This window comes from Osmerus eperlanus, chromosome 20 (genome assembly GCF_963692335.1).
Source record: "Osmerus eperlanus chromosome 20, fOsmEpe2.1, whole genome shotgun sequence".
Lineage (NCBI taxonomy): Eukaryota > Metazoa > Chordata > Actinopteri > Osmeriformes > Osmeridae > Osmerus > Osmerus eperlanus.
The window spans coordinates 6,931,034-6,950,477 of record NC_085037.1 but is presented as its reverse complement, the minus strand read 5'-3'; the positions used below and the strand labels follow the sequence as shown (position 1 = coordinate 6,950,477).

General features: G+C 45.8%; 2 protein-coding genes across 2 annotated transcripts; both read right to left on the bottom strand.

Moving 5' to 3' along the window:
• Positions 1-434: 434 nt before the first annotated feature.
• tcf19l (transcription factor 19 (SC1), like) lies at positions 435-4,646 on the bottom strand. The gene is made up of 4 exons (XM_062445980.1): positions 4,503-4,646; positions 3,235-3,812; positions 2,035-3,073; positions 435-1,921 (listed from the first exon to the last, which is right to left on the bottom strand). Exons 2-4 carry the CDS (start codon positions 3,500-3,502, stop codon positions 1,579-1,581), a joined length of 1,650 nt encoding a protein of 549 aa, XP_062301964.1. The 5' UTR covers positions 3,503-3,812; positions 4,503-4,646; the 3' UTR covers positions 435-1,578.
• A 3,967-nt stretch (positions 4,647-8,613) lies between these two features.
• Positions 8,614-18,538, bottom strand: LOC134006996 (uncharacterized). Its single transcript, XM_062446109.1, has 9 exons — positions 18,315-18,538; positions 15,477-15,533; positions 15,048-15,068; positions 14,590-14,859; positions 13,992-14,291; positions 13,526-13,813; positions 13,079-13,257; positions 10,125-10,217; positions 8,614-9,878 (listed from the first exon to the last, which is right to left on the bottom strand). The coding sequence occupies exons 2-9, from the start codon at positions 15,520-15,522 to the stop codon at positions 9,462-9,464; spliced, it is 1,614 nt and encodes a 537-aa protein (XP_062302093.1). The 5' UTR covers positions 15,523-15,533; positions 18,315-18,538; the 3' UTR covers positions 8,614-9,461.
• Between the last annotated feature and the right edge of the window lie 906 nt (positions 18,539-19,444).

Here is a 19,444-nt window from a genome sequence, read left to right as displayed (position 1 = left end):
CGAAATAGCAGACAAATTGTCATCTCCCTCCCTCCCTGCAGTCTGCCTCCCTGTTGCCTGGAGTACTTGGGCAGAGATTTGTCACAGCGGCTGCGGCTCTACCACTCCCAAATAAGCACATTGCCATGGAAACAAGAGAGCATCTTTCTGATACTTGGAGGTAGGGTCGTTCAGGATCAAATCGACATTTTCGTTAAGTACATTTTATCACCCCCTTTCTACCTTTGTCACTATATAACTGCTTAGTATGTCCTTGTTTGTTCCTTCCATTTTCTGCACTTTTATTGTAATGTCCAGCCATCTCCTTGTCTGTCCAGGTCACCTGTTTTTATCTTGAATTAGGACTCGTGAGTCAAGAGTCAGGTGAACAGGAATGAATAATTTGAGTGAATGTATTAAAGATTGATCAACTCAAAACACATGACAAAGTCAAATTGAAAGACAATTGAATCTTTAATTTGTCCCTGACAAATCGACACAGGTTAATTTTATCTGGGATTAATAGCCAACCTGGAATATAACATGCTGATAAAGGCAGCTGACCTGAATATTGTTCAAACAAAGGCAGTGGAACTCATAGATTTGCCTGGTTTTATACCCCGAAAGACTTGTGTGTTGTATGAACCTGTGGCTTTTGAGAGTTAGGGATGTTGCATATCAGTCATAAAGCTTGTTCATTTATCCAACAAAAAAAGCAACTTTATACACAGATATGTGCATGGGGGGGAAAATGCACACTGAAAAACCAGACACCCCACCCTGGAAACCCTCTTTTGTAACGGAGGATTCTAGGAACCATCACAATGCATTTCCCCCTACATCGCTTTCCACACTACTAATCCCAATCACAAGCATGTCTGAATCTCACCTGTCTTTTGGGCACACCCCCAAGGTCAACACATCTTTAGTGCCCACCCCCATAATCAGCAGCAGTGAATAGTCTTGTTTAAAACAGTAAAGCTGAAGATGAGTGTCAACATTGCCTAGTAGAAACCCAAGCAGACATTAGGTATGCAAGAATCCATTTTGTAGGCCAGATGTTTATGTTGTCAGGATCAACTTCATATGTACACCCTCAGATAACCTCAGTGGCAGGTGATTAACTGGAGGTAGAAAACAGGAGCTGGAGGTGTTTATGTTTTGACACGACCCCACCCCCCATGTTGAGACTATATCGGAGGGACTAGGAACCCCTCTAAGAAAGCTGGAAGCTGCATCCCATCATTCAATAATCATGTATATTTGTATTCAAAATGTTCCCCATTCTTTTTGCTGCCCACCCTATGTCATGCTGTCATTGTGGTACAATCCAAACATTCTTAGCATGCTCTGATTGTGTGCTCTGATCTTCCCAGAGACGTAGGAAGTCTCCCCAAACATCTTCCCCTCCAAGATGATCTCCAATCAGATCTTTCCACAAACTTCCTATTCAAAAATATCCCTACAGCTAAAGAACTGTACGAACATGTGATGGGTAAAAACCACAACCTGGATAGGTCAGGGCCAGTTCTGGTAATGGGAGAGGTGGGGGAGGGGCCAGAGTGGTCATTCTTGGTTCTTGGGGGGGGGGGGGGGGGGTCAGCGGCAACCGCAGTGAAAGTCGGCGTTGGGGTCGAGCAGCAGGCTCTTGCGGTCGCAGTGCAGGCAGTCTATGTGGTACCAGGCGTCGCACACGTCACACTGGATCCACTGGACCGTCTCCTGCTGGGGCAGCAGGCAGCGCGGCGCCGCGCACGCCTCCACCCCCGGGGCCCCGCCTTCCTCCTCCTCGTCCTCCTCCTCGCCCTCGGAGGAGGAGGACGAGGAGCTGGAGGACGACGAGGACGAGGAGGAAGAAGAGGAGGAGGAAGAAGAGGAGGAGGGAGAGGGGAGGGAGGGCCGCGGGGGAGGAAGGTGTTTCCTGGGCCTGCCTCGTCGCTTCCTGTTGATGGAGGAACAGAGTTCATATGTACTTCCTTATTACACAAACAGTGAAAATGGCCTATGTACTAAATGATCTATGACATACTGTATAGTAAGGATATTTAAATTTACCCAGAAGCTACGTGGAACCTGGCGAACTGGGCCCTCCCCCGCTCCTCTTTACAGATCCTCAGGGAGGGCGAGGCCAGAGTGTAGTTCTCTCCTCCCACCACCAGGGGGGAGTATGCAGGGGAGCTGTGGGCCCTCCGCCTTCCACGCGAAGCTGAGGTAGAGAAGGCTTTCTGCTGGTGCAATGTTGAGACTGTTATACCAGTGTGTGAGCCAATCCTGTGGCGAGAATCTATCATATCTCGTCTCTTATTGGAGCTGAAAGTCACATGGTTCTGCTTGACGTTGGCTACCGCGCCATGGCAGTTTCTGTTTGGTTTGTTCCCGATGGTGGGTCGGTTTTTGAAGTCGAATGGCTGTCGGACTTCCGGAAAAAAACGTCCATCTTCAAACATCTTACTGGATGGTGGAGGCATGGGGTTGAAGCCTTCAGACTCTGACTTGTAGAGCCGCCTCCTCTTCTTGCCCCTGGGCCTGAGCCCCTCACCCAGCCCACCCCCAGGGTTCCGGGGCTCGTCAGAGCTGTCGTCCTCCAGCAGCACCGTGTGGGCCGACTTACGCCGGCTCTTCGACGAAGGCGGGACCGACTTAGAAGAGGTCATCGCCGAGGAGGTCCCATGGGAGAAGGGAGGAGGGGTAGACGGAGGGAGGAGGGAGAAGGGAGGAGGGGAGTTGGAGCTGGGGTCAGAGGTGTTGCTGTCACTCCTCTTGAAGGTCCAGGGACTGCCCTTCATCTTGCTCAGGCTGCCGATGGAGTTGAGGATGACGGTGGCTCGGTTTATAGAGAGGGTGGACAGGTCTAGGTTGGCCGCCGCCTTCCGGTCCAAACTGGTCCTGATCCGGTTCTGGATGTCCGAAGAGAAGGAGCCCGCCTTCGGGATGGTGATAGCATCGAAGTCTAGCGGGCGCACGCGCACCTTCTGGAACAGGAAGTAGAACTCTGGTCTCCCGCACTTCGATTGGCTGCCAAAGGTGAGCGTGTCCCCATCCGAGAGCTCCCATTGGACACTCGCCTGAAGGCGGACATCGTTCACCCAGGTACCTGGCATGGTAGTGGGGGGTAAGGATGTTACTTTAAAGCACTGATCTGGGTCAAGATAATATCTTTCCCTTGTCAGATTTTAAGACTAGACAATTACAAGGCACTAGTCACCTACCAGTGCTCATGCAGGCACAAATTCTGCGTTTGTGTGTTCTGCTTACCATGACTACTGCGGTCTTTAATCTGCACCTTCCAGCCGTCCTCCTCATCCTCTCCTCCACCCACCCACTCCCTTTCTGCATGCAGCTCCGCGTGGATCCTGGATACGGTGGCAGATTCCAGCGTGACATCACACAGTTCCGGCGCACGGCCCAGCCGGAACACAGAGTGCGTGAGCACCGGCCGGAACGTGTACAGGTCACGGGCCGAGTCGGTGAAGGAGGAGCCTATCCTCAGCAGCTGGAAACACGGTTGGGCTCCTGACAACATGGTGACCAACCAGCAACGTCCTCCCCCGTCACCGCCAATAATTGACTAGGTATGGTCTCAGGTAGACTTAAACAGTCATGGTTGTTCTCTGTCTCGGTCAGTGTATGTGCAAAGTGGCTGACGAACAGGGGGTAATGAGTGTCCTAGACAGCATATGTGGACATTAAAACTTGTTCTATTGTGTAAAATATTATAAGAAATTATCTTTGACAATCTATCAACTTGCCAATTTAAGTACTATATGTCTGCTAACTGTTTGCTGTAACTTGCAGAGCCACTAAATGACAATCCGGAAGGATTTTGTAGTGACCTGAAAGACACAAGCAAATTATAAGATGTACAGTATTTCTATAATACAATGGATATTTAGAGCGTTCATTACAATACTGATATATTTTAGATTACATAGCAAAGCTACATTACATTGAGAACATTGAGAATATACTAGTAGGCCTACTGTTTGCGGCAACATGTTCTCTTGTATTTACAAACTGACTCATCTGGATGTTATCTGGACTGTCATCAAGTTAATCACATTAGTAAACAACTGTAGTATTTCCAGTTATGTCCATTGTGCCGGCATGTGCTCAATGTCTCACGTCAGTGTAAACTCACGCAATGACGACGACGCTTGTTAAAATAAACGTATTCCTCCAGACTGATTTTGCTACCGGAACACAGCCAATGTTATCCCTAATATTACACTTACTGCAAACCAGAAAATTGTACTTTTTCTGTTGAGGTGATACGTATATAAATCACTCTTAACAGCTGGATAAACCAGTCCCATAAAGATGTAGCGCGGACAGCTAGCTAACAAGTTCCACAGTGCATTGTGGCAGTGAGTCATAGGCTTGACAATAAGGCAAGAGTTTAATTCCGTTCATTTTCATGATCATTTACTGCCTAAAACACGACGTTAACTGTTATTGACAGTGCATCTCTTGAGCATGATTTGAGTAGTGAGATCATTTGCAATCTGAAAAAGAATGGATCGTACTTAATTGTTTGCGAGCTCCCGGCAGTTTTCGCGTCCTTTTCTCCCAGGAAGTTCTTTGAAAATTGGCGCGCCAGTCTGTGCTTCCTTGCGCGAGAATCCACGCCACTTCCTCCTCACGCCGGTTGGCTGACAACTCAGGCGGTAGGATCTAAACGCAGTCAGCAGTAGTTGCCAAGTATCTGGTGTAGTGTAGTAAACCATGATTATTTCGTGTTTAAAGAATGAAAACATTGGCTTCCGTACACTTGAACTAGGTTAGTATAGGTCTTGTCTTAGGTTAGTATAGGTCTATAAGGTTAGTATAGGCCATTATGTGTATTAGAGGTCTATTGTATATTGCATACTATTTGTATATTAGGAGGTTTATTATTATCATTATATTTTTTATTTAATTTTAGCTTATCATAGATGTAATCTATGTTCTTAGTACTTATATGTTATGTTATGCCAGGTTGCTTTGCGTTGTCTTGTCCCAAGAATTTCAGTGCCCAGTCTGACCTTGGGTTGTTCTGAGCACCTGACAATAAAAGCTTGAAACACTTGAGCATGATATAACTTTTTGGTTTGTAATAGCCCACAAACAAAACACATGGCACTGGATCACTTGTCACGCTGTCTCTTCAAAATTATTTTATTATCTTTTTTTTTGTTCACAGAAAGGAAAGAAAAACGTTACAAAAAGTCTGTGCATGATGCGAAAAAGTAGAACAGAGTAAATAGTTAATCTTGAGATATTTCTAGCATTCAAAGGCATTGCTTGTTCATGTAGAGAAGTATTATAAAAGTCAATCATTACCAATTTGCAGATTATCTGCTGTGAACTTCAAAAGTCAGACAAAATCATAAAACAGGTCAAATACTTGGTTCCATTCCATGATATCTTAAAAAAAATCTAAATGAAACCAAAAGGAGAAGCCTTCACCCATAACGTGATTTATTAGCTGAGCGTGAGACAGTGAGTCCTGAACAGATTAATATTTTTCCACTGCAGTCAATCAAACAAACCTGTCCGTTCAATGTTTATTAACGGCCAACGCAAAGACAATCATGAAGTAAATGAAGTAGTATATACTTTCAATGTTCGTTCTGTCACTATTTAAAGGTTTCTTATCAACCAACATTATTGACCAATGAGTGCAGGATTCAATAATGTAGCAACCATTATTGACAAGACTGACATGGCTGACATCAAAATATACTCATTCTTGGCACGGCACACAAAGCCCACTCACACAATGAACCAGCAGGTTTAAATAAATGGCAGATAGATATCATTGATTAATTAACAAAACACAAAAGAACATTACATTAGTGAAGGTGAAGATACTGCCTGCAGCACAGGGATTAAGAACCCATTTAGAATACTTTATTTATTACTCCATAACCCACACCCCAACCTCTCCATGTCTTAAACCTTTTGTTACCGACTTCTCCAATCCGCTTTCTTATGTAAAATTTAAAAAACAACATGGTGTGTGTATTTAAGCGGGGTACATCATCCCAGTCTTTCTCAATGGTAAATATTGACAATGAAAATACCTCCTGGACAGACAATGTCAAGATCTACAGTGCAATTCAAATATAGTTACCCCGTGCTGCCTCACAGGCAATCTATGGGTCATGCATGCAGTAGTAACTGGTAGAGCTACACTAAAGCTAGAGAATGACAGGATATCACACGAGGAAAAAAGCTCAAGATTAGCAATAGAGGGCCAATAGTAGTGGTGGTGGATGTTGCAATAGATGATGAGATAGTGATAGAAAGATGCTGCAGTTGTGGGATATAAAATCTAGCATAAGCCTTGCAGTAAGAATTGTTTGGGGGCAATATGCATGCAGTATATATTTATGTACATGAGTGTGAAAGGGAGGTCAGTATAGTTTGGGCTTAAATATGTTAACTTTTCTATCTTTTTTACTCTGTGTTTGCATGAAGTCTCATACAGCACTGATATTGCTATATTCAATAATAATTTCTTCAATTGGCTAAACTGTAGGCGTGGAGAAATATAATGTAGGCTACATTCCATAATATAAAATAGGGTTGCATACCATTCAAGAAAGTCAATTTCTTTCCATGTTCCCTAAACAGACCTGAGGTAAGTGTTTATTGCTCCTCATTGGTCCAACATGAATGTTTAGGACAGATCTGTGGAAAGTAAGTAGGACAGGTGCTTGAAGGGAGAAGCATTTCTGTATTGGAGTGCAGCCTTGATTGTTACCTGATGTACAGAAGTGTACAAAAAAGATCTACGGGACTTTTCATCACCACCATCATATTCACCCTTTATGAATCCCAATCAGTCTTTTAGGTCTATAGCATTACAAATTCATATAATCTTTCATATTATTCAATTCATCCTTCTACAAAATCAGGATACTAAAAACCATTGACATTATAATCAAGTCATGTACTGTAGACTTGTGGTTGTCTAACTTTCACACAATATGTTTACCTTCTCATGTAGCCTTTTCAGATTATTTTAACATTAAATTAAACTAATCGAAATATGAAACATAGTGGAAATAATCATTTTTTGCTGAATGTGTTCATATATATTTATATATATAGGGCCTATATAAGCTGCTATAATGAACAGTTTGTGCTTTTTCCCCCTGACACAGCCAGTGTCGGCCTGCTTTTCTTCCTGACCTCACTGGCCATCATGGACATCTTCAGTTTGTTACAACATGACATCTGAGCATTATCACAGAAGGTAAGCAGACTATGATCAGTGTAGGGCTATTAATGTGAGGGCCAACTATTGACCTGGATGCTGAAGGCAATGGACTCGGGAGCAGCGTCAGTTCTATCATTTCCGTTTGATGGTTTTCAGTTGAAACTTCTTGTTGAAAAGCTAGTTGATTGAGTCTGACCTGTAATATTTAGCATTCTTAAAAAATCTGGATCTTTCTGTTCCCCTTCCCCTTGAGGGTTTGTTTAGAGTCTGTATGTGTGAGACGGGTATAGCTGTCTGTGTGTTCAGTCCACTGGCTCTGTGAGCACCTAATCCATCTCCTTTTGATGTCTTCTGAGTCGTTTAAAGGAGGGTGGGCTTCGTTGTTCAAAGTTATCGACTCAAAGCTCAGTTTGTTTTGGGAAAGGATTTTGAAAGAGAGTGAAAAATGCAGGATTCAATTCATGCAAGTAATTTGTCTCAATAACTCATCTCAAGCATAATTCAGGGTGTAGTCAGCGAAGGGAAGGTCAGTTCAGGAATTCTCTGCCAGATTCATGTCCATCAAATACATTCTGGTTTCCAATGCAAGTTCTAGAACAAGGATTTTCAGGGCTTGTTTTCAAAAAGTTAATCAGGAAACCATATTGTTGGGGTAGTGTGTAAGGTAAGGATGGGTTGTGAGGTGTTGAATGTTTCACGATATGAAATTCAGAATCAGATTAGATATTTTCAGTATCTTCTGTGGTGCAGAATCCATCCTTATTCTTTAAGTATAACTTATTTTAGAGTTCTCTTCCCCTGGAACAGATTTCATGTTCCAAATGAGGGGGGCTGTCGCTGTCTTGGTGTGTGGGGTTGCATCAAATTCCCCTTTTTTGCTCTGTTAAATTGCTGCACCAGTCCACACTTGACCGGTGGGGATCTCATTCTATTATGACTGTAACTGTTAGCTGCTCCTGGCATTCTCTAATCCCTGCTCTCCTCTCTCTGTCCCCCCCCACACACATCCCTTGTGGTGTGGGGGGTTTGAGTTGTCAGCACCTGCCTGGTCGTCGGTCAGCCAACGCTGGACCTGGTCGCGAGTCTCCCGGTCCTGTCCTACATCTATAAAGTTGAATAATGGATTTTGGTGTTTTAAAAACCCATCAACACTGTATGACTATGTTTAGCCTGTGTTCTGCTCCTCTCTCTCACCAACCGTCTCTGGAGGAGGGGATCCCTCTCTGAATTGCTCCTCCCAAGGTTTCTTCCATTTTTTCTCCTGTTGAGAGTTTTTTGGGAGTTTTTCCTTGTCTTCCTTGAGGGTTTAGGTTGGTTGAGGGGCAGTTCTATGGGCATATGTGAAGCCCTTCATGTCACAGAGGGCTTCACATACACGACATGTGTAAAAAGGGCTATACAAATACATTTGATTTGATTTGATTTGCAGAAGATGAGTCGTACAGTGGTGATGTCATGGACATCCATGCTCAAGGTTGACGTTTTCACACCTTGAAAAAGGTCTGACAGGGGTACAGATGACCCCACCACCAGCTAAGATGCCTCTTGAATGGTGTGGTTATTCAATCTGTGTGCTTTTATAAATTGAATGGAAGAAGAGGCAGGTTAGTGGTGGAAGAGGTGAGGGGGGGGTCATCCCCCATTCTGTAGCTGCTGAGACAAGCGCTTCCTGTGACTGGCTGCAGGAGCTGATGTGTTGCAGGGCGTAGTGAATGACTAAGGGGACCATATGGCCCTGGTTTACTCTTTCTCCTGCACTGTATGGTTCTCTAAGCTCTACTGTGTCAGGAATATTCCCTCTGACAACTTGGCGCCAATAAGTCTTCTGTGAGTGGCTTACATGCAGTCTGTGCAGTCATTATAATTAAGAGTGGCCTCTTTTTACTCTACTGTGGAGGAAATGTCTGCTTCTAGTGTCAAGGTGATGCATGCATTTATCCATTATACATAACATTAATCTGTTAAATTTTGTTTGCTTTATTTCTTTGTCAGAACCGTGTTAGAACTGTTATGCAGCTATGCCACAAACGGATACTTTATCTTGCATCAGAGGCAAGCTCCTTGTATCTGTGTGTTTGTGTGTCAGTGATTTATATTTGATTACAGTGTATGGTAACTGTCATGGATGATCATGTGTTTACACTGATGAGCAGTAACCAGAGGTTAAGGGGATGGATGGTGGGAGCTAAGCAGAGTGTTTGGACTGAGTGGCAGATTGTCAGAATGTGTGTGGTGTGAATGTGGAGGATGAAGACACCTCTGGGGTTCCTTGTGGCTCTCAGGTGCTCTCAGCAGCTGCTTTGTCTCCAGCCTCCGGAGTTGGAGTTTCATCGACCAGCTCAGTTGCTTTCGGGGAGCCTGCTTCCAGGTCACCTCTCCTGGGTGTGTTCTCCGGCGTGGCATTCCCCATCAGGTCTCCGTCGGGGGTGGCGTCGGGCTGCGCCGCGGGGCTCCCAATGGTACTCGTGGCGGAGTCATTGTTCTGGTTGGCACTCAGGTCACCCTCGGCAACAACGGTAGCGGCAATGCTGTCAGAGTCAAGGTGGAAGTTGTGGGAAGCGTAGGTGTGGGGGACATCTGTGTCGCTGTCCAATGGCAGGGCAGCAGAGTTAAACTCCACCCCTGAGTCACTCATCTCAAGGAAGTTCTTGTCGGAGAAGGTGTGGTAGCGCCCGCCTTTGGACACCTCCAGACCCTGAGAGGGAGAGAGAGAGTTTGTGTGTGTGCGCGCATGTATATGTGTGTGTGTTGAGACAGTGTGTCCATGTGTGTGTTTTGGGGGAGGGGGAGAGAGATCCACGTCAGCGGGCAGGAACATGAATATTTCATGTGAAACACTTTGTGCTCCTACAGATTCAGGCCGAGCTCCTGCCGTGGGCAAAAAAAATGAAAGGGAAGCACTCATCACAGTCCTCAAACCACCTCTGTTACAGCAGCCCACCTTGATGGTGACCTCGGTGCTCTCCGTAGGGTTGTCCCAGGTGGACTGTGAGGTGGACTCCTCAGTGAACTTGTTGTAGGCTTCCTGGACCACCTGGCAACAACAGCACAGATGGATGGGATTATGGGGGGGGTCTCACCACCACCTTGGACACGGGAGGCAAACTCCAGCGCGTCACACCACCACACTACCACGCGGTGGGCAAACGACGCACAGAGAGAGGGTGGAGAGGAGAAGGCACACAGAAAGCACGTGGACTGTAGCTACAACACAGAAAGCTCTTATATACACACACACACACACACACATGTGACTGGGGTGACCAACCCCCAGTCCCCTTCCTGACCCAAATGGAGCACACCTGGTTCAGCCAGTCATAGCACCAGGTGAATAGGTATAGCTGATGGGTGAACTCGGGTGTGCTAGGTTTGGGCGACAGGGCGGCAGCAGCTCTGTCATGGGGCGGGCAGCCCCCCTTATGTATACACTCTAAAGGAGAGCCTGTAGTGTGACACGTAGCAAGATATCTGAGCTGATCACACACTTGGGAGGTTGAGCGGAAGCAAATGCTTCAGAGTGGACGAATGAGAAGACATAGGAGGGAGGGGTTATCTAATTATATGTCTTAATGGACAGAGGGACCGCATTCTAGCCTGAGTCATTGGAGTGGGCGATGCATAGATAGAGAGCGAAGGCAACGGAGAGTGAGAGAGAGACTGAGAGTATAAAAAAGGGGGATGAGAGAGGGTATGAGAAAAGGAGGGAGGGGAGCGAGAGAGGGATGAGGCAGATCAATCGACTTTGGTTTCAGACACGTCCAAACTGCTGAGGGAACGATAGGGCCAATCAGTAAAGCTGTGGGAGTGTGTTCCCTCTCCTGGTCTCAGGATCCATAAAGCTATCAGACATCAAGTCACTGCTGCATCACGACCATCCCCCCCTCCCCCTCCTCTGCAGAACTCTGGAGCGGGTGGCCTCTCCCAGGGAGACAGATAAACCATAAAGGCTCTCACTGCGTGTCACATTACATGGCTTTTAAATCACCTACTGTACACAAGCTGAGACGCAGGGGGCGTACAGAACAGCTGGAATGGAGGGGACTGGAATCAAATACACAAAAACACACAGGAACACACACACAGAGAAACACCCACAGAAACACAGACATACACATCAACATCACGTTAATTGCTACTGCCCCGCTTACCACAAACACGCTCACACACAAATTACACACACACACACACCATTAAAAGTACACACACATGGCAATACTAGACACAGAAACAGATAAATGAGTACACACAGTGACAGTAACCCACACATACACATAGCTCTCATCTTTACCTCTGGGTAACTGACCCACCCAGTGACACCGGTGTCATGTATGTGCATGTGTGTTCTGCCGGACATTACTGCTGCGTCAGAGCAACATGGACGGCAACATCTGTATGCTTCATATTTGCACTGAAGCTATGTCTGCCGTTACCATGACGACGGAGGAGGGGGGGTCCTCACGTCATGTTCATGTCGCCATGAAGGAGTAACTGCAGTTGTATAATTTGGTCTGTTTCGGAGTCAGGAGGTTAGAAGAAGAGGGAGGAGCGGGGGTAAGGGGCACGGCTGGTGCAGGGGGCGAGGTATGGTTGGATGCCACAGTTGGTGGAGGGGCGGGGAGCGGGGGAGGGGGGGGTCATTACTGAACTGATGGTGGCAGCAGGACCCTGGCCTGCCCCCCACACAGCATAGTGAGTATGGCTGATAGCCTTAGTACAAACACCCATACAGATTAGACCACTTATACTGAAACACTAGAGGAACAAACACAGGAAGCCAGAACTGTTCTCTCACCAATGAAAGGCTCCGTCTGAGGGTCCTTTAAGAGGGAGAAACGCAACAACGCAGAGAAACGCATTAGCGTCATTAGCTAGCGAGCTTAACTCAGCACGCATCCTTACATCACAGGTTCTCAGACTCGGGGAGGCAGATACACTCATAAAAAAAAGGATTGCTTTTGTCTCTCTCCAGAGAAGAAGGTTTTCTAAAACCTAGGAACCTTTTTTTCCAATGTACTGCATGTTCACACACTCACACACACAGAATCTTTAGTTGGTACTGTTATCAACAAAAGGCCTACACTGACTAATGGGGTGGCAGAAAACACAGGGTGTGATGTAAGGATGGCAAGTGATCAATGGCCTGTATGTCCTACAGATAAAACACAGACGTGAACAGGAGCACAAAATCCTACTCTGGAGGAAACAGTTATATTGGTAACAATTTAAAATACGGTTGGTTGTGTGTAACGCAGGAAGATAGAAATCATAGTTGTTTAGATAACTTCTATATGAAAGGGTCCATTCTATTGAGGGGTCCAGATAAAAGAATCAAACACACATCCGACAGGAAAGGACACAAAACAGCAGAGACAAACACACATTACTTTGACATAGCTTTAGACGAGTCAGATCATCAGTATTTCAATAGGTTATGTTTGAAGGTGTTTCATTATGTTGAACATAATCTTCAATACCTTATCTATAGACTGAACATAGGAAAACCCATAAACCTGTCTGAAAGTGTCCCTCCCTCCCTCCCTGCCTCCCTGCCTCCCTGCCTCCCTGCCTCCCTGCCTCCCTCCCCCCTCCCCTGTCTGAAGGTGTCCCTCCCTCCCTCACCTCTCAGAAGGCCTCCCTTTCCTCCCACCCTCCCTCACCTGTCTGAAGACCTCCCCTCCCTCCCTCCTCCCTCCCTCCCTCACATGTCTGAAGACCTCCCCTCCCTCCCTCCCTCCCTCCCCCCTCCCTCCCTCCCTCCCTCCCTCACATGTCTGAAGACCTCCCCTCCCTCCCTCCTCCCTCCCACCCTCCCTCACCTGTCTGAAGACCTCCCCTCCCTCCCTCCCTCCTCCCTCCCTCCCTCCCTCACATGTCTGAAGGCCTCCCCTCCCTCACATGTCTGAAGGCGTCCCCGTCTCCTTTGCCAGCCTGCTGGGCGATGAGGGCAATCTTGCGGGCCTTCTCCGTCCGCTGCCGCACCTTGAACAGGCAGGACAGGAGGCACACGAGAAGCAGGAAGGCCAGCAGCCCCAGCAGGGACAGGATGGCTACGTAGAGGGTGGGGAGCTTGTAGGCTGGGGCCCAAGGATGGGACGAGGAGGGGGAGGGAGTTGGTGATGAGTATGGGGAGGGAGGGACATAGGTTGAAGGAAGGGGGAGGGGAATGAAACAAAGAGGGAGAGAAAGAGAGGTAATGTTAGTGAGGGTTGGGGACAAAGAAATTCAACAGCAGTATGATAGTAAAGAAGAGAGGAGGACAGTGACAAGAGAGGGTGATACACAGAATGATATCAATGTTCAATTTCTATTCGATTCTTTCCTGACCACCTCCCCCTCTCTTACCCTCCACTGTCAGATGGATTGTGGCCACGGGGAAACCTGTCAGGTCTGTGACGGTGAACCAGCCGCTGTCTCCAGCCCGGACCCGCTCCAGGATGATCATGGACCCCTCTACCGTGAGCCTGCCATCCAAGCCTGGGTCCACTGGATCCACCACCAGCCCCTGGTCCACAATGGTCCGCTCCTCATGGTCCGACTCCGGCGTGTACTTAAGAGTGACCTTGGTGTGGTCCAGGTACAGGTTCATCTTGAAAGTGGTAGCATATGATAGATGGACGAAGGTCTGGTGCTCTGTTGGAGAAAGAGAAAGAGAGGTTGGACAGGGAAGGGACAATGGTGGTGTTTGGGAGCCAGAACACACAGACAAGACTGAGAGAAAAATACTTTTCCATGCCCCAGTTAAGATCTCTTCTTCCCCTTTCATTATAGGCCCACCTCTACCATTACAGGTTTACCTTTGACCTCTCACCTCTGACGTTGAGGCACGTCCTCTTCCGGACCTTGCCATCCTTGTCCAGAATAGTGAAGCTGCCCTCATCACTACCACGGACATGGTTGAGGGTCACCTTCTTGTCTGTCACACTCAGCCGGCTCTGGTAGTTCTCTGCGGGGGTCACGCTCTGGTTCAACAGGACCACGACCGGGGGCTCGGTGGTCTGGTTAGCCTGGGTATGGCTGGGCCTGAACTCCAGGGTGATTGGGCTTTCAATGCCATTCACCGGGACAGAGTAGATGTCTCCGTACTTCACCACCTGCTCCAAGGAGCAGTCTGAGGGACACCACAAACAGGGGCATCACTGAGCCATGCATCACTGAGTCATGATGGTTTGTAACCGTGTTCTTCAAATAAAGTCTGTGAGGTGGTCTGGTGACAGATGAAACACGGAATCAATGTCAGCTTACATATTACTTAAAAGGAACTCAGATTGTTGCCTGACGAAGGCCCAAAGTACCAAAATTGCTGCAGTTTCTCTCTCTACACCCCACAGGTGTGAAAAAGACTTCTCAAAACATCTCTCTGATTGCTTGAAGAAGCAGAGGAGGGGATGGAAACAGAAGCTCCGTACCTCTGACTATGAGGACCATGTGTCTGACATCAGCGGGGTTCTGGATGTTTTTGACGACGTAGGTCCCCTCGTCCTCCTCGCCCACGTCCTCCAGTATGAGGTGGTTCAGAGCATTGAGCTGGGCGCGCGAGCTCACCACACGCCCCTCGCGCATCAGAAACACCACCGAGTGCGGGTCGCTGCTGGGCTTGAACAGAACATCAGCGCCATCTAGCAACGGAACCACAATATGGATGTCCTCACCGAAGAAGGCAGTTTTCTCCTCATTGACTGAGAAAAGAGGACGGCGTATAAAAGAGAAAGAAAGAAGGCAGATATATCGTTGATATGAAAGATGTTGGTTGCGGTTAAGGACCTTCAATACAGAAGTATAAACAACCAGAGACAAACACACTGGATATCAGGATATTGACTCTTAAACCTCAATGATTTACAGCCATCTCCATTTTTGATTTTACCTTTTAGAGGCACTGACAGAACTGTGAAATAGAAAGGAAAAGAATGAACGAGAGACAAAGAGAGAGAGATAGGTTATTTGAGCATTTTGTCTGTGATCTGCTGATGTTAACGAAGATCTTTGAGTAAGTCTTAGATCCTTTGTTCGGCAAAAAAAGAAACGTGCCAAAAATGTCAGTGTTTGAAATGCAAATAACCCACAAACGCAGTGCCAAAAATAGAATGTAGGCTATTTCAACTAAATGAAAGCTTTCGCCAATCAATTTAAAAAAAATAAACCAATCAGAATTCAGAGGATAACATACTATTCCAATTTTGTACAAAGCTGGATAGAATCTTTACTAATGACTTGGCTGGGTCAAACTAGGCTTTGTGCATTTCCTGCCGCCCAAAATCAATCCCAGGTGAATGGAAATTTAACTCATGCTTACCAGTGCAGAAAAGGGTGCCAAACACTGCAACAGCAGTTAGTTTCATCTTGACTGAATCTTTGAAAAACAAAGCAACACAAAAAGGTATTGGTTTAACAGAAAACACATGATCTAATACGACTTGGTATTATTGTACACTGCTGTGTGCAAATGACTGCAAACGACTTACAAAACGGAACAAAAACAATCCAAGTGAATTGCTTATAAAAGGCAAATGGCAGAATGAGCAAGTGGCGATGAATAAAAGACATTGACGGGGGGAGGGTGGCTGAAATTGAGATTGCATCACTTCCCGAGGTTGAGGGAGGAGGAGTTACATTTAATTTCCCTATGGTGTTGGAGTCAGCTCTTCACTGTCATTAGTCTAAAGTGATAGGACCTGTCCCAAACAAACTTTTCGAAGCCACAACCTTATTCAGGTCTAAGGGGTTTTGACAGGTGTCATCCAAAGGGTCAACATTTAATCTTGATTTTAATTAACATGGATTCTCTTTTTTGCACAGTGTACCAAAATAGCCTTTTGAGTGGCAGGTTGGAATGGCCTCTGTGGTGATAAGTCCTCTGCTCAGATCTCTTCCTGTCCAGGAGTGATAGGTACTCAGGATAGGTTTGGGGCGGGTCTAGACAGACTGGACAAGCACCAGGGATTTAGGTCTCTATCCTGTCCAGAGTGACAGGATGTGAGGGTGCATGGGCAGACAGCCAGACACTGAAACCCACCTTGCACTGGAAACAAGTCAAGACAAGTCAAGCTAGGTTACGCTGCAGTATATTTGTCACACATTCTGTTGGAACTTTCAGAACCCTTTGGATTATATGTGGAAGCATTCTATCATACATAATAATCATACAATGTGTGAAAGAACGATCCACTTGGAGAAGGATTCTCCAAAAGAGATGCTCTAAAGAACCCCAAGTAATCCTTTAGGACCTATTAAAAGAATAATCAATCAGCAATATTGGCCATAGGTTCGGCCAAATGAAGAGGTAGGAAAAATCTCCATGGGCCAAACGGAAAGAATAGGTTCGATAAACATAAACTTCAAGTCAACTACTTGAGATAAGGAATTAACTGACACTTACAGCTATAGAGTATTCCATTCTCTGTCTTGTTCATAGTCACGACATGCAGACTCTAATCAACGTGAAACTGGAGATTCCCAGGTCAATGACATCGTAGCTCTCGTAGAGCACTTAAACGTTGCCTCCATTGTAATCCAAGGCTTGTGAATGGAGTTTGAATGGTCAGCTATTATATTATACAATTCCAGTATGTTACTTGTAGTGGAGGCCAGGGATGAATTGAGGCAAAAGATGGTTCTTCAACTAGAAGCATGCTTATAAAGGCTAAATGTTAGGAAATGGCCCACACAGTGCCATGTTTTATGCTGATCAAACATAATGTTTTTTTTGTAAAAAAAACAAAACAACAACACATGTTTTGTAAATGAACAGACACGTATCAGCAGTTTACTCCCCCAAAAAATGTATGGCATTCATTAAAGGGGCGTCAGGAAAACCCATCTGATACGAAGTAGGACCACAGCTTGCAAGAAAGCCCCGGCGAGATGCCGAGGTCATGCAACTCGAGGGTCGCCTAACTAATGAAAGAAATTAGATTAGGAGGGTGTCAGAACTAACCAGATACATACATTCGGTATCATAGATTTTAACATCTCGCCCTTAACCAGGCAATTCGGCAAAATATTGATTGTCACTCGCTCAGTTTCCTTTTTAATCATCATCCTCACGTTCTCTGGATGCATATGGGGTCTGGAAACAACCTATTTCTGTCTCTTTCTTGTCATAGCTTCCCCCTTAGTGGTGGCGCAAATAGGGTGTGTCACGCTTGCTGCATGGGCTGTCGGTACAATAGAATACTGAAGAGGGAACAAAAGTACGGTAATGAGTCGGACATCCCGGGGAGTGGACCGATCTTCTCTGTGACTGCAAAACTGCAAAAGATCCACCTTGTGGATTTTGTCTAATTCTCGATGGGCTCGCTTGCGTTCACTCTCCTTAGCACTCGTTCTCAGTTTGTCCCGCGCACGCACGCACCACACACACACACGCTCCCTGTCGCCTAACATAAAAAACCGGTCCCATTCCATATAGCCTTTGTCATATTGTCTTTAGTGTGGTGGCAAGAAAAATGTGTTCAATTTTACCATCTGCTGCCCGGCCCATCAATTGTGTAAGAGCCATATGTGTCCGAGCTGATTCAATGTAGGCTAGTTTACTGGTTCGTGCCGAAAGACGGATAAACCTTGTAGCCTGCTGTCAGATAGAGAAATCAAATGACGACTGAAGCTAAAACACATTCTGATAGTAGGCTATACCTTCTCAGAAGCGTTAAGAAATGGCCAGCATCTAAGCCCAGAACATTCTCATATAAAAACGTCTGGCAGGTTGTTTTTTTTTTTTTTTACCAAACTGCAGTGCAGAGACCCACCGTAGAAACAGAAGAGAATCCCTTTGTAATTCTGTTGGCGAGAAGCCATTTAGCTTATTCATTTTGTAAAATCAAGTGTAAAGAATAACAGCCAATATGCTTCCAGACCAGTAGGTCTACAGATGGCTTTAAGTAATTTAACCGGCTCTATGGAAACTTAATATTAATTTAAAATACAATGTTTCATGTTATGCGCATATGTTGTTGATTATCAATTACACGCCCCAAATCATCCATCTTATTTGCTGGGATGCATTCAAACAACTAAATAACGTAAAAGACGAACGTTATAGAACAGCAACATTCCACCCATAAACGTCCCTGTTATAAAAATCTGTCAAAGCACATCAGGCTTTATCATTATGAAATGGTTGTCATTAGCCTACCTTTTAAACACAGGGATATCCTTTACCAGCAACGGGAGCGGGCGGGGCACAGGAAGCTACAATTTTCTGTAATATCTTGGGGGTTTTTCTCTTTATAATAGCCTGCACTCTCTCCCTCGCCCCAAACAAGAAAAAGAGAGACTTCGATTGTGTTACAAATCGGGATTATCTGGAGAGCTTCGGTAGCTGTCGGCTTGAGGACCACTGAAGATCGGTGGTTCTCGGACAATGTCGTTGGAAACCGGAGATGTACAGGTCTGTGCTACCACCTAAGACCGCCAGTAGTTTTATTCCCCCAAATAAGTCGACTGGTATGATATTTAGCCTATAAATGATTGGGCTATTGGGCATGCTACTCTTAATAATAACAGAATCGCACGTGGGCTACTGCACGTTTTTTGACCGCCGTGAACACACTGCGCTATTAGACTACAGTTCAGTGTGACGTGATCCGACTGAAAGAGCTATCGTGGCTGCATTGTTGTTGAGGACCTCAACACGAGGCGCTCCTTTAATGACCCGTTTCATTATGCTTGAATATAGTTCACACATCCAACTAAGCTTTATGTGTAAGCTACAGCGTTTTTACCACGAATGACCATACATGACACATTTCTAAACGCCTTTTAATCACTTTCAAGAGGCACCTTACTTAAGACTTTCACAGTGATCATAAATGACAAAACTCAAATGTATAGAACACGCACACTCACATACACAAGGTTTGAACTTAGCCTTTCATAGTGCAATAAAAGACGTGACCTATGAACTGTTCTACTGCCAACAAGCTGGCGTGGATGCAACAGATGCACCTAATCGCTTCTGTAGCCTGAACAAATGAATACTAGTGGTTCAACAACGTAAACATCAATTTGCAGATTCATTCAGCTGTAAAACATCTTCTGCAGTTCAATTGTATGAAACAGAAAGCTCTCCCATATTCCCCTAATAGTGACTGAATCCACTGTGGAGATGTTTGCATGTACTACTGTAACACCACCCATTTACCATGATTCACCACACTGCAGGACCTGTCGACCGTTCTACAAATATTGTTGGCACCACCAAACTAAACCCAAGTCTGAATTTGATCATTCCATCTGAGGTTCGCCGCCTTCAAGACGATGTTT